The 12957-nt window shown below is 43.5% G+C and overlaps 1 protein-coding gene across 4 annotated transcripts in view; it reads right to left on the reverse strand.

The window, feature by feature from the left end:
• Positions 1–12957, reverse strand: part of LOC146702268 (uncharacterized) — a 76181-nt gene that overhangs the window by 4971 nt on the left and 58253 nt on the right. For 2 of the 4 annotated variants that reach the window (XM_085468736.1, XM_085468737.1), the window contains 14 exons: positions 12049–12153; positions 11804–11917; positions 8197–8301; positions 7713–7817; positions 7463–7570; positions 6532–6642; positions 5929–6045; positions 5740–5850; positions 5525–5629; positions 5328–5432; positions 4615–4719; positions 4316–4408; positions 3882–3974; positions 2622–3217 (listed from right to left, as the gene is read on the reverse strand). In XM_085468736.1, the coding sequence (XP_085324862.1) occupies positions 3011–3217; positions 3882–3974; positions 4316–4408; positions 4615–4719; positions 5328–5432; positions 5525–5629; positions 5740–5850; positions 5929–6045; positions 6532–6642; positions 7463–7570; positions 7713–7817; positions 8197–8301; positions 11804–11917; positions 12049–12153 (1584 nt within the window). In that variant the 3' untranslated portion in view covers positions 2622–3010. Of the gene's footprint in view, positions 1–18; positions 150–418; positions 539–1817; positions 1911–2511; positions 3218–3881; positions 3975–4315; positions 4409–4614; positions 4720–5327; positions 5433–5524; positions 5630–5739; positions 5851–5928; positions 6046–6531; positions 6643–7462; positions 7571–7712; positions 7818–8196; positions 8302–11803; positions 11918–12048; positions 12154–12957 lie in introns of those variants that run through there. The other 2 variants (XM_085468738.1, XM_085468735.1) reach the window with 2 other exon arrangements.

The raw sequence follows: 12957 nt of genomic DNA on the forward strand, positions 1-12957 counted from the left end.
TGTTTCAGAAGAGTGTACCATGGTGCCTGAGTGTGGAGGAGAGGTGACAGATCTGACAGATGACATGCTGGTCTGATGCATGTAGCCGTGATACTGCTGCTGCTGCTGCATCTGGACGCCCTGATGGTACGCTCCAGGGAGCACAGGAGCTGGGTGAGAGACACAGAAACACAGAGAGAGAGAGGCGTGAGAGCAAATAAGTTGAAAACTCTGTTCTGCTTTCTTGGAAAACTCTGCCTCTGTTGCTGTGAAACTCTTTGTGAAACGTTAACAATAAAACCCCCACAGTGACCTTCATGCACAATGCTGCGAGGAGACAGTGAGTTAGTTTAATCTGTGGATCAGAGACGGGAAACATAAGTCGGCCCATGCGTTCACCCTGCTGTGAGGAGGAAACAAAACCGAGGAGGAAAGATACCCGGAGTTTCAGCGCTGCTGCGGTCCCAGAGGTCAGAGGTCAGCGAGCTGACAGACTGAGCCTGGCTGAGGGTGAGCGACTGCTGGGAGTGCTGCCTGCTCAGCCTGCGGTCAGCTCGCTCTAACAGCCGGCCACCACCGGAGGGCAGCGCGGGACAGAAGTAACAACAGGAAAAACAAAGAAAACATCTCTAATAAGAACAAACACAGTGCGTAACAGCATGAGCATATCAGCTATTTCAAATTATAACTTATGGTTCTGTTAGTTTTCTTTTTTTGCTATTTTTAATTCAGTTTAGTTTCAGTTAGTTTCCAGAGGGGGGGTTACTTATTTCAGCATACAGTGTCAACACCGTCACATATGATTCTAGTAATAAAACGCTACATGCAAAAAATGTTTCCTTCCAAATTTCACCCAAATTATATTTTCATTTGGTTTCATAAGCACACATTGTTTTTCCATTTAGCTGCTTTTTAGACATGTTTTTATTTCAGTAAACTGAAATGTTTGGGTGTTAGTTGCATTTCCATCAACTATATTTACTTGGATTTTATCCACTGCATTTTGCACAACATGGCAACGGCAAAGCTTCAGTCAGGATGTTGGCTAACAGGATCAACGTGCTGGTACTAACTATAACCAGACTCTTGCTTAAATGTATTTTTTGTTTAAACTCTGGAAAGCTTGAGTTGAAGGCAGCTGGACTTACTTTTAGGTGCTTCTGTCAGGGACCTGGATCTGGGTGGCTGTGGCTACAATGTAGCTGCCATCACCAGTGTGTGAATGTGTGTGTGAACGGGTGGATGACTGCATGTGTAAAGCGCTATACAAATACAGGCCATTTTACCATTTTAAATAATTTTGTGTTGCTGAAGATGACTTCAAACTAATTTAATGTAATGTTTAGGTCTTCAGGCTACTAAAAATTATGGTAAATGAAATGATATAAATATATATACACATATTATATTGAGTACTACAAAGGCTGAATGCGCCATCTTGTGGTTCAGACTGGTATTACACAAGAGCATATTTCCAGTTAATATCTCTAAATCTTGGACTTACAGTGTGACTGTTGACAGTTTTAGTATTTTTATTTTATTTTATTTTAACGTCACAAACAAAGACATTTAAAAAAGGACCTTTATGATAATAAGGATTTTTTTTAAAGTAAAGGCAGAACTTTCAACTTGATCAATGCAAGAGTGTGAACTGAGGATCAAACTTGCACACAGCAGGCTGGAAAATAATTTGTGAACATGTTTATTAGTGTGTAAAAGGGTAATGTGACTTTAAAAATCATTAATAGTAAAACCAGGGTCATGAGGGGTCATGAGAGATGTATGCAAATATGCAAAATATTTTAGTTTGAAAACATTTCTTGAGGATCCAGAGCTACCAGACATCCTGCGGAGGCTTTTGGACTGAATGTTGTCCTCAAGAGGGTCAAAGTCAAAGATGGAGCCTGGGTCTGCCCTCCACACCTTCAGGTCTTCAGACAGGAGGGAACAAGATTTGGACAGAAGCAGTGACTGAAACAATCCAACATTATTAAGTTGATAAATATTCCATGACTTCATTTGAACTGACGTTTCTCTGACTTTGTTCTTGACCGTAACAGATATAAACTCAGAGGGCTGAAGTAAAAAAAAAAAAATCCAAATCACAGCTCATCTGTTCACTTAAAAAACAAACTATGAAAAGAAAGTAACAAAGCGGAAAGTGGCTCCACTTTACCATAAAATAATACTTAAACCAGACTCAGCACATCAACCACCTGGTCCAGACCTAAACCTTGCTGTTATTTCAGGGGTCTTTGGCTTCATGTGGAGGCTTTTATTGTGAAACACTATATGAATAACACATAACAGAAACTACAGGAGACAAAAGTTATTGATGAAGCATCACATTCTTTATAGGTCCAAAGTTCACAGTTAGAGCTAAGAAGAATAAAGAATTCAACAACTAAACAACATCAGATGATTGTGTCATGTGACTCTGCTGGCCAATCCCTTTCTTGGTGCAATACCACACAGCAGCCAGCAGACACACCAACCGCTGAATCCTTAACACACACAGGCTCTTTCACTAACCTACGATGATGCCTCCTGGTCGTCTGTCCATCTCTGTCACCTGGTGGTGCATGCCTTTGTTGTAGCCCGCCTCTCCCATCATCTGATTGGCTCTCTGGTAGCGCTCCATGCTGGGATCGTCCAACCCCGGCGTGAAGCCTCGACCGCGCGCCCGCTCAAAGTCCTCGTGGTACTTTGCCTGTGAAGAGCAGAGGAGTCAGTGTCAGTGACTGAGACACAGTTTAAACACAGTCTAGTGTTAGACAGCACAACACACACACACACACACACACACACACACACACACACACACACACACACACACACACACAGGTCAGGATGCATGTAGTCAGTGAGCAAGTGAACAAACACACACAGGGAGTGTTTTTAAATCTTTATTTGTGGACACACACCACACTCATTAAGGTCACTTGCACGCACACACACACACACACACACACACACACACACACACACACACACTGCTCTGTCCTCCGTGCTGTCAGCTTGTTGGTGTTTGTTAGTATCCGTGCTGCGGTCCCACGCTTGGTGCCACGTCACTCATCACTTGTGTTAGCTCCTCCCACTGCACAGGTGGGAACCACAGCAACCAGGCTGCTACCATGGAGACCGAGTCCTGTGTCTTCCTGACACGTCTGTACTCAGGTGTGTCCAGCTCATTGCAGCTCCGCCCCCTCACCTCCTGCAGCCCGCGCTGGTACTTCACCTATTTAACACACACACACACACACACACACACACACACACACACACACACACACACACACACACACACATTACAGATACAGATAATACTGTATTACTTACTTGTGTGTGTGTCTGAGTTTGTTGCAGATTTATGTTTCAGAACCTTCAGAGTAAAATTCCTCTCTTCTTCACTCCCTGCACACTTTGGCCCGGTCATCACTTCTGCTCTTCTTTCATTCATCAGCTGTCCTCTGATTGAAGTGCGTCCTATCAAAAACCTCTGACCTCAGCGAGCAGTTGAAGAGACAATTTGAGTGTGGTGGTGGCAAATAAAACGTTTGTGTGATTCAGATCGATCACTAACACACCGTCTGCCTCCTTCCCACTACAACCAGGACGCTTCAGATAATCTACACTTTGGAGGAACTGACTGAGGGTTTGTTTTGGTTTGTGCGTGCGTGTGTGTGTGTGCGTGCGTGTGTGTGTGTGTGCGTGTGTGTGTGTGGCAAAGTGTTTCTGAGCGGTGTACCAGGGGCACGGAGAAACGTTGTCGTACCATAGGCACAAGAAAAGTTGTCGTACCATAGGCACGAGAAAAGTTGTCGTACCATAGGCACGAGGAGTGAGTGTGTGTGTGTGTGTGTGTGTGTCTGTGTGCGCGTGCGTGTGCGTGTGTGTCTTGCCGAGCTGATGTTCTCCTGGTTTTGCTTGACTCTCTCCAGCTCTGGAGTCACTCCAACGCTGGTGGCCTTCACTGCACTCTGCTTGTATTTGACCTGGTGGCAAAATCAGAAATGTCAGGTCAGGTGTCATCAGGTTAGCCAGATCAGGTGGTGCTAAACTATTACTGTTATTAGCTGCTTATTTAACTCAAGCAGTGGACAAGCTGTCAGTCAGCCAGCACTGACTCCAACATGTAGTTAGTGTGTTTGAGACACTCTCTGAATGTATGATTGTTCTGTTCTATTAGCTGACTCGCTCACACTCTGACTTCCTGCCCCAGAGCCACACTCGGTCCTCACACTCCTCATCCCCACATCATGACCGTGCAAACGAACCTCACGACTCGCTGACTGCTGCCCTGCTCACTTTGTGAGGCCGCTGTCTGCGTACTCACTGAGCTGATGTTCTCCTGGTTACGTCGGACTCGCTCCATCTCAGGTGTGTCCATGACTGCGGTGCCACAACCCACCTCCTCCCTGTACCGGACCTGAATAGAGCTGGAGGTGAGTCATCTGCTGCTATAAAGGCTGCTTGTTGGTGGTGGTTACTTAAACTCCACTCCCACTCAAAAACACACTTTACTTCAGTGTTCTGAAGATTGATTCTCTGAGCTTAACATTCACTCATATAAAAAAAGCAAACTGTTTTTCTGAAGCAAGTAAACAAGTTTGTTGATTCCAACCGTAAACGTACGTCACTGATCTTCTTGGCGTTCTCTCTGGCGAGGACGATCTCTGGCGTCTCTGTGACCGATGACGTCAGGTTTCTCATCATCTTTGAGTCCCAGCAGTATCGCAGCTAAAAGGAAAGAAAACGCTGCTGTAACAAGTGTGTAAATAACACTTTAGAGTTATGTCGTATAACCTTTTAGACATATCACCGCCTGTGACTGCTGACTACAATGACCCTGCAAAACTTTGCTAATAAACTTCATCCCAGTCCTGAAAACGAAGAATTGTTTTATCTCTGAAATAGCAGCAATACAGTCAATGTAGACTGAAAATGCAATGTCTGTTCCTACGTTTGCACACTTTGTTCTTGGTGTTTGTGGCAGTAGTGTAAGATTTTTATAGAAAAATACCGAAGAACAGACTTTACTGTGTACGTGCCCAAAGCCTGCAGTCTCGGATCTAAACATTTGAGCTTATGACTCATGAATTTCATTTTTAGAGAATAACATGTGCTCACCAAGTCATCATTACTAAAATGAGAAGAAAACGTTATTATGAACAACAATAAAAATAATAAAAAGTAGATTAAAAATGACAACAATCTTGTGCATTTACTACACTGTTTCATTGTCCTGAAGTTACATAAAAATCACAGGAACTAAAACTTCAAAGCTTTTAGCCGATCATAATTAACAGGAATACAGTGAACAGATGGTGGGGACACCGAGCACTCACAGAGCTGATGTGTCTCTGGTTGGCTTTGACCCTCTCCATCTCGGGGGTCTCAGAAACCAGACTGTAGCGTCCCTTCAGTCGCTCCGCCTCGTCTTTATACTTCTTCTACAGAGAGGGGGGGCGGGGGAGGTGGGGGGGTTAGATTGGAGGGATGAACTTGTCGTTTCACTTAAAGCATCTTGTTTTAACACACAGACCTGGCTGTAGACGTCTTTGAGGTAGGAGGCGTGCAGCAGCTCAGGAGTGTCTGTAACCGACCCGTATGAGTGTTCTCTGAGCTGCTCCGTCTGCTTGTACGACTTCTGCATCAGGCAGACAGAAACCATCAGCTCAATGTTCGCAGGCTGCATGTTTTATAAGAATAAGATGTCCGAGAAAGAACTTCCATTTACTTTAATCCGGTGACACAAACCTGGCTCTGGATCTGTGAGGCTCTCTTGGCTCTTTGCATCTCCAGCACATCAGCACTCAGCTCCATGCCTTTCCCCACAATCTCCCTCTCCAGATCTTTGCGGTACTCCTTCTGTGAACACCACAGTTGGAACTCCAGTTCAGATCAGGCCACTTACACCTTTCAGAAATCTGTGTGTTTTTAGTTTACCTGGTTCAGTATCTGATTGGCTTTTCTGACCCTCAGCAGCTCAGGTGTCTCTTCAAGACCAACACCAGATAAGCCCCGCCCCTTCACCTCCTGCTCCAGGTCCCTCTTGTACTCTTTCTGCAAGGAAAGGGCGAAAAAAAAAGAGCAAAAACTGGGAAACTAAAAATGAAAACGTAAATGATTTTTTTAAAAAGTAATGCTTGATTGATTAAAGCCAAATGTTTGTTCTTTTTCTTTGTGAAGTGCTTCATTTCACATAAATAGATTAAAAATGTGTTGATTTCTTTGCTTCTCTCCTTAGAATCTGCCATATATTGTTTAAATAAGCAAAATACTCTATACATTTAGCTCCTCCTCTTATTAAAACTCTTTAAAACAAATATATGTGGGTTCACTGATTTTGTCTTTCAATCGTTCAGATAATAAAAGACATGAAAAGGAAAAACCCAAAAAAGGAACAATCACCAAAATCCACAACACAAGTGCTTCACAAGCCAAAAGATGTTGGAAATCAGTGGATTATCTGCTCTTCCAGGTTTGAGCACAGCTTGATCAAACCTCTAACGTGGCTTTAAATAGTTCATCCCTCTGAGGCTACGTCACCTCGCTCAGCAGGCTGCTAGCATGGCGCGCTGTCAGGTATCCAGGCGTCTGGTCGATGTCCACCAAGGCTTTGCCCTTCATCTGCTCCTCATAGTCCTTCCGATATTCCTTCTGTAAGAGACACACAGCACAGTGAGAGAACAACGACACACAGATAGACGTGATCAGCATTAATATTTGTAGCTTTTTAAGGCACAGGTGCACGATAACCCTCATACTTGTACAACCAATAATTGTAAACCCCCACAAAAGTACGATCGCTTCATCGTGCCCGAGCTTCACTGGTGTTTCCTTCAGCGGCTGATTTGGAGTCTAACTGGTCAAACTGTGGGGCACAGATCCACAGCAGGTGGCACACACTGATCTCAGCTTCTCTAAAATACAACAGATTTGTTTTCATGTTGTTAACGATTGACAGAAAAAGAAGTGACACCACGCTGCAGCATCGTTCATGATGCGAGCAGAGCGTTAATAACCTGTGGCTGTGCTGTGAACTCTCTCTGTACGACACTCATACACTTTAAACTCTGTTTTAAACAATATGATAGCTTTCCTTGATTTAAGCCCCTTCTGGAGTCGTATTATTATATGAGTTATGATTTATTTTAGGTTTAGATTTTCTCAGCTGTGAAATCAGTGTTCAAAGTTCTATAATAGGCAGTGAAGATATATGCTCGCTGTGTTCTGTGCAAATAAAAACACTTTAATTTCTCCAAACTCATTCACTCCAGTCTGCAGGCCAAAATATTGTTTGGATTATTTGCTACATGTCACATAAAAAGTTTAAAAGTTACAACCAAAGACGCACAACACGCCAAACCTGAAGTCTTCATCTGCTGGATCCAAAGCTCAGAGTGAAACTTCTGACTGGAGTGTAAAGCTAAAGAAACACATAAAGTCTGTTTCTGTCAGAGCTGCAGAGACGTTTCACCTCGCTTTGCATCTTCTGTGCTTCCTTGGACACCTTGTAGGTCTGAGTGTCTCCGAACTCCATCAGGGAGCGACCTTTGTTCTTCTCATACTCCTCTCTGTACTTGACCTGAAGACAACAAAGCACACAAACCCATCAGACGCACTTACACAATGTAAAGTTTAGAAATTATCAGACAATGAAAGCTTTTGCTTGTGTGTGTGTGTGTGTGTGTGTGTGTGTGTGTGTGTGTGTGTGTGTGTGTGTGTACCTGGCTGTGCAGCACTGCGTTCTCCTTGTGGTGGAGCTGTTCAGCCGTGTGCAGAGCTGTGTGGTAATGAGCCTTCGTCTGCTCGTACTTCTTCTTATACTCTACCTGATCACATATACACAAACACACACTATTATACAAGATGACTATTTATATAAGCACAGGCTTATTCAACAAGCAGAAGGCTGGCTGAATAAGCCCGAGTCCAGTCCAACAACGTCCTCACTCAACGAACTAAAATAAAATAAATAAAGACACACGAGCACAATGCAGGACTGTTATTGTAATTGTGTGTCGGTAGCAGATGTTAAACTCTTTATTAACTCCTGCAACATCCGCATGGGCTTTGCAGAGACTTTTATTTTGAAGGCTGCATCGTAGCACTTTAATAAAAATAATAATCTTTGTTATTATTCTATGAAACAGCTAGTTTTTCTCTGACAGTCTAACATATTGAATTATTGTCTAACAGCATGTGGCTTACATTGCTCTGAAGCTTGGTGGCGTGCAGGGCGTGCTCCAGCTGCAGGAGGTTCGGGAGGTCGGAAGAACCGTCTGGTTTCTGGTTCTGGTTGGTTTTATATTTCACCTGGAAGACAGGAAAAATGCATATCAGCACTCAAGGTTTTCCAGGGGTTTTAAAATGATTTCAGGGCACATGTGATTCCTTTAAGGAATGGCGAGGTTGGCAATCACAAAACAAAGAGATTTATTTGTTCCCGTTCACTCTGGTTTTACTCACTTATCTGTGCAGCTTTAAGTGATGCTCTGCCAGAGGTGGCAGAAGTACAGACATTCTGTACTTAAGAAGTGCAGATACTTGTGTTAAAAAACACTCTAGTAAAAGTTGAAGTACAGATGCAACGTCTTTACTCAAGTACAACTGACAAAGTGCTCTGAAATGTCAAATACAAATCTCAAAGAAAGTAAGAAGTAGCTCTTTTGAGGGTATTTCTACCAGCTACTTTTTTCACAAAGCTAACTGAACCTCGCGCTATAGAAATGTTTAAGTCTAAACATGGACGAGGTTCTTTCTGGAGAAGCAGATTAATCATCCGGAGGTCCACCACCACAGTGACTCTGCAGACCATAGTAAAGAAGCACGACGTGAAAGGCCAGGCCTCGTTTACAGCTGGTTAGCTGTAGCTCAACTATCAAAATAAGAGTAAGGGGACTGTTATTAGTCATAAATCTGCAGAAGGTGGGATAAAAAACGTTCCCAAAGATGTTTTATTGTGTAAAGGTCTCAATCCACACCTCGTTTTTTTTCTTTGAGGAGCCAGACTTTCTTGTAATGAGCTCTCCAAACGTTCAAAACAGGTTTTTTTCACTCATTTTCAGTCTTTGTATCTGACCATTTTCAGATTTTTTTTTTAAACACTGACCTTTGAAACTCCACATTATTGAAGTTTCGAGGGAACAAAATTCAGAAATATCCAAAGAAGACAGAAAGGTGCCTCAGGCTGTGCTGAACAAGGTGGCCGAGGTGGTTTGTTAGGTGAGTACAAACTCTGGTTCCACCTTATATACCATGTTTCCATGTTTGCATATGTTTAACCCTCTCAAGGCAGGCGTTGCCGATTTGCAGCAGTTAAAAACTAACAACCTGATTACCCCACATACATATTTTCTGAGTTTTTTTTCTCAGAAGCACCACTGCAGGACTTGGTTGTGCATTAGCAACAAAAAGTTTCATTTGAGCCTGAGAGGGTTAAAAAAAATCACTGTGCCATTGTGCTCGAGAACTACTGGGGCCTTTGGTATCCAAAACGGATCCAGCATCACAGTGATTCAGAGTGACGTGTGGTGATTATGTTTCCTGGTTAAAGGTTAAAGATGAGCAGACATTTTACAGACATTAATGTCCATCAGGGTCAGTCATTGTAAAGCTCTCTTCTTTCTCTGCCAAGTAAAGATGTTCCGGCTTCAGTTCATCATCATGCTGTTCAAACAGCAAACCCAATCTCAGGGTCAGAACATCACACGAGCCACATTTTCTACCGTCTGCAGAAACAGCAAAGTGTGAGAAGTATTAAAAAAACAGAAATTTCCCTTTGAGTTCCACATATAACACTTTACTTTGATGTTTTCTTCAGTTGTGTTGCCAAAATCGGTTCCAGTTTCAGCCCCCTTTTCAACAAGCTCTTCTACTAAAAACCTGCATTCAGAGATCCGCCTATGTATCATGATGCTGAGTCTCAAAGAGAGGCTTTTCTAAAAATGCAGCACTGTGTGAACGTGCAGCACTCCTGAACGCCGGGCAGCGTTCAACACAACAAGCTGTTATGTAATGCGGTGAAGTGGGGAGGCTCTTTCCTGCAGCTGTGTGGGCAGTGAGTGGACGAAAACGGCTGCCTCTGTGTGTGTGTCTATTTGTGCTTGTATGGTGCTTCTTTTCACTGTTCAGCTCTTATTTTCTCTTTTTGTTTGTTTGGAGTGAAATTTATGGTGACTTTGTAAAGACATCTGAACTCCAGGGGGCTGCCCGAGGTTCAGATGTAGTTTTAGGTTTCATGTTAGAGCTGGGCTCATATTTGGCTTAGATTTGTTTAATATTTAATAGTGATGATGGTGTTCAGAGCGAGAGAAAGAGGAATGCTTATATCAATAAATGTCCTCACAACTGCAGATAGACCAGCATGTGTGTGTGTAACCTCTTCAACTTCTCCAGCTTTCATCCCACAATCCCTCTCCATTTGCCTTAGAAAGGTTGCCATGGTTACGCCCACACAACAGACTGAATTTTTCGTGAGTGTGTGTGAAAGAGAACGACACACACACAGCTTTTTCCCTCTTCGACTTGATTATCTCAGTGACTAAAAGAAAAAAAATGTCTCCAGGTGATCTACGGGAAAAAATCAGATTATTCTGTAAAATATAAAAAAAGAATGAGTCATCCATCCATCTTCATCCGCTTTATCCGGGGCCGGGTCGCGGGGGCAGCAGCCTAAGCAAAGAAGCCCAGACCTCCCTCTCCCCAGCCACCTCCTCCAGGTTATCCGGGGGAACACCAAGGCGTTCCCAGGCCAGCCGGGAGATATAATCTCTCCAGCGTGTCCTGGGTCTGCCCCGGGGCCTCCTCCCGGTGGGACATGCCTGGAACACCTCACCCAGGAGGCGCCCAGGGGGCATCCTTGTCAGATGCCCGAACCACCTCAGCTGGCTCCTTTCGATGTGGAGCAGCAGCTGCTCTACTCTGAGCCCCTCCCGGATGGCCGAACTTCTCACCCTATCTCTAAGGGAGAGGCCAGCCACCCTTCGGAGGAAGCTCATTTCTGCCGCTTGTATCCGCGATCTCGTTCTTTCGGTCACTACCCACAGCTCGTGGCCATAGGTGAGGGTAGGGACGTAGATCGACCGGTAAATTGAGAGCTTCGCTTTTACACTCAGCTCCCTCTTCACCACGACGGACCGGTGCAGCGTCCGCATTACTGCAGCCCCAATCCGTCTGTCGATCTCCGGCTCCCTTCTCCTATAACTCGCGAACAAGACCCTGAGATACTTGAACTCCTCCACTTGGGGCAGAAACTCGTCCCCGACCCGGAGTGGGCACTCCACCCTTCTCCGGCTGAGAACCATGGCCTCAGATTTGGAGGTGTTGATCCTCATTCCCGCTGCTTCACACTCGGCTGCGAACCGTTCCAGTGCGAGCTGGAGGCCCTCACCCGATGAAGCCAACAGAACCACATCATCCGCAAAAATCAGAGATGAGACTCACAAAAACTCAAATACTCAGTAACTAAAAAAGTAACTAAAATGATTACATTAAAGCATAATGCTTGAACAACACCCAACTTTAATATAATGAAGCCCACAGAAGTCAAAGAGTAAAATATTGTTCCCACTCTGCACTGCTTTCCCATTAGGCATAAAATAAAAACAAAGAATTTTATAGAAAACTATGGACACACTAAACTACACAGCACACACATGCAGGCATTTTAACAGCTTTCCTTTGTGGTGCACTTTCATACTCACCCAGTTAGACTATGCTGACCTACATTCAGAAAAAAACCTGATGAACGATCATCACATGCTTTATTTGAACTTCAACCTGTGTGTGACTGATCATGTGACCACGGTTCACTCACCTGACTGGCCAGAGCAGCAGCAGCCTGCGTTTGTTTGAAGGAAACACAGTCCAGCGGGTTGTATTGAGGTTTCTGCCCCTTTAACTGTCTGTCAAAGCTCTCCTTATACTTCACCTGCAGGAGAGCGATAAACAGAGACATCAGCTGTTAAATGCAAGTGTATCTTTTCCAAGTCTTTTAACCACACATTATAGTGCTCACTTGCAAAGCGGCTACTAGTGCATGCTGGGAAGGCTATGTGTTACCTGGCTGGCCAGTTTTGAGACCTCTTTGGCGTGCTGGATGTCGGTTCTGGCCAGAAGAGACTCGTCACTGTAGACGGGCTGCTTAGTATTACTCTTATAGGTCACCTGTAGATGTCACAAACACACAAGAAAGACTAAATAAAACAAATACAAAAAGATTAAAACAGCTGTGAAAAGACATTTTAGTTAAACGTAGTTATTTTACTTTCAGTTTTTAGGTAATTTGATAAATCTGTGAACTTTACAAGCATCAGGAGGCGCCGGAGCAGATATTTATTGAGACTGAGACGTCTGAGTGGGAGTAAGGAGATTTAACTGTAATATCTGTTCCAAAATCCTTACATTTTGCCCTTGGCAGCATCATCCACATAATATATATTAACAGCATCTAATACTAACAAAACCAGGTAAAAAATAAGTAAACCCAACTGAAAACAATCAGAGACAAAGCCCCTCAATACAAACTAAAAACTGCTGCAGTGTATTAGGGCCACACAATGAATAAATTAATGAATAAATAAATATATAAATAATATATTATTGATAATTTGAGAATAAAGTCAAAATTCTATTTAAATGTTGACATTATCGTACAACGTCTGCTGTATTCTCCACAAACCCTCTTGTTAGTGAACCTGGTGCATCGTTGTCTGTGTACATTTGTTAGCACTGAATTAGCTGTTACTAGTTCCTGTTTGTAAAGTACAAAGAACGCTAAGTGGATGTTATTACAGCCGAACACATACTTTCTACTTCTAAGTCCAAACCCTCAAAGAGACCCCTGAAGGTCTGTCCCAAAGAGAGGACCGGGTCAAAATGTCCCCACTTTCCAAAACAAGTCCTCACAAAGACAGAAATACAAACACACACACGTCACACTTTCCCATAAAGCTACAAAACACTCGCACA

The sequence above is a fragment of the Copadichromis virginalis genome, linkage group LG9, assembly GCF_057382275.1.
Source record: "Copadichromis virginalis isolate Kocher_CV1m ecotype Utaka linkage group LG9, C_Virginalis_male_GT1.1, whole genome shotgun sequence".
Classification (NCBI taxonomy): Eukaryota; Metazoa; Chordata; class Actinopteri; order Cichliformes; family Cichlidae; genus Copadichromis; species Copadichromis virginalis.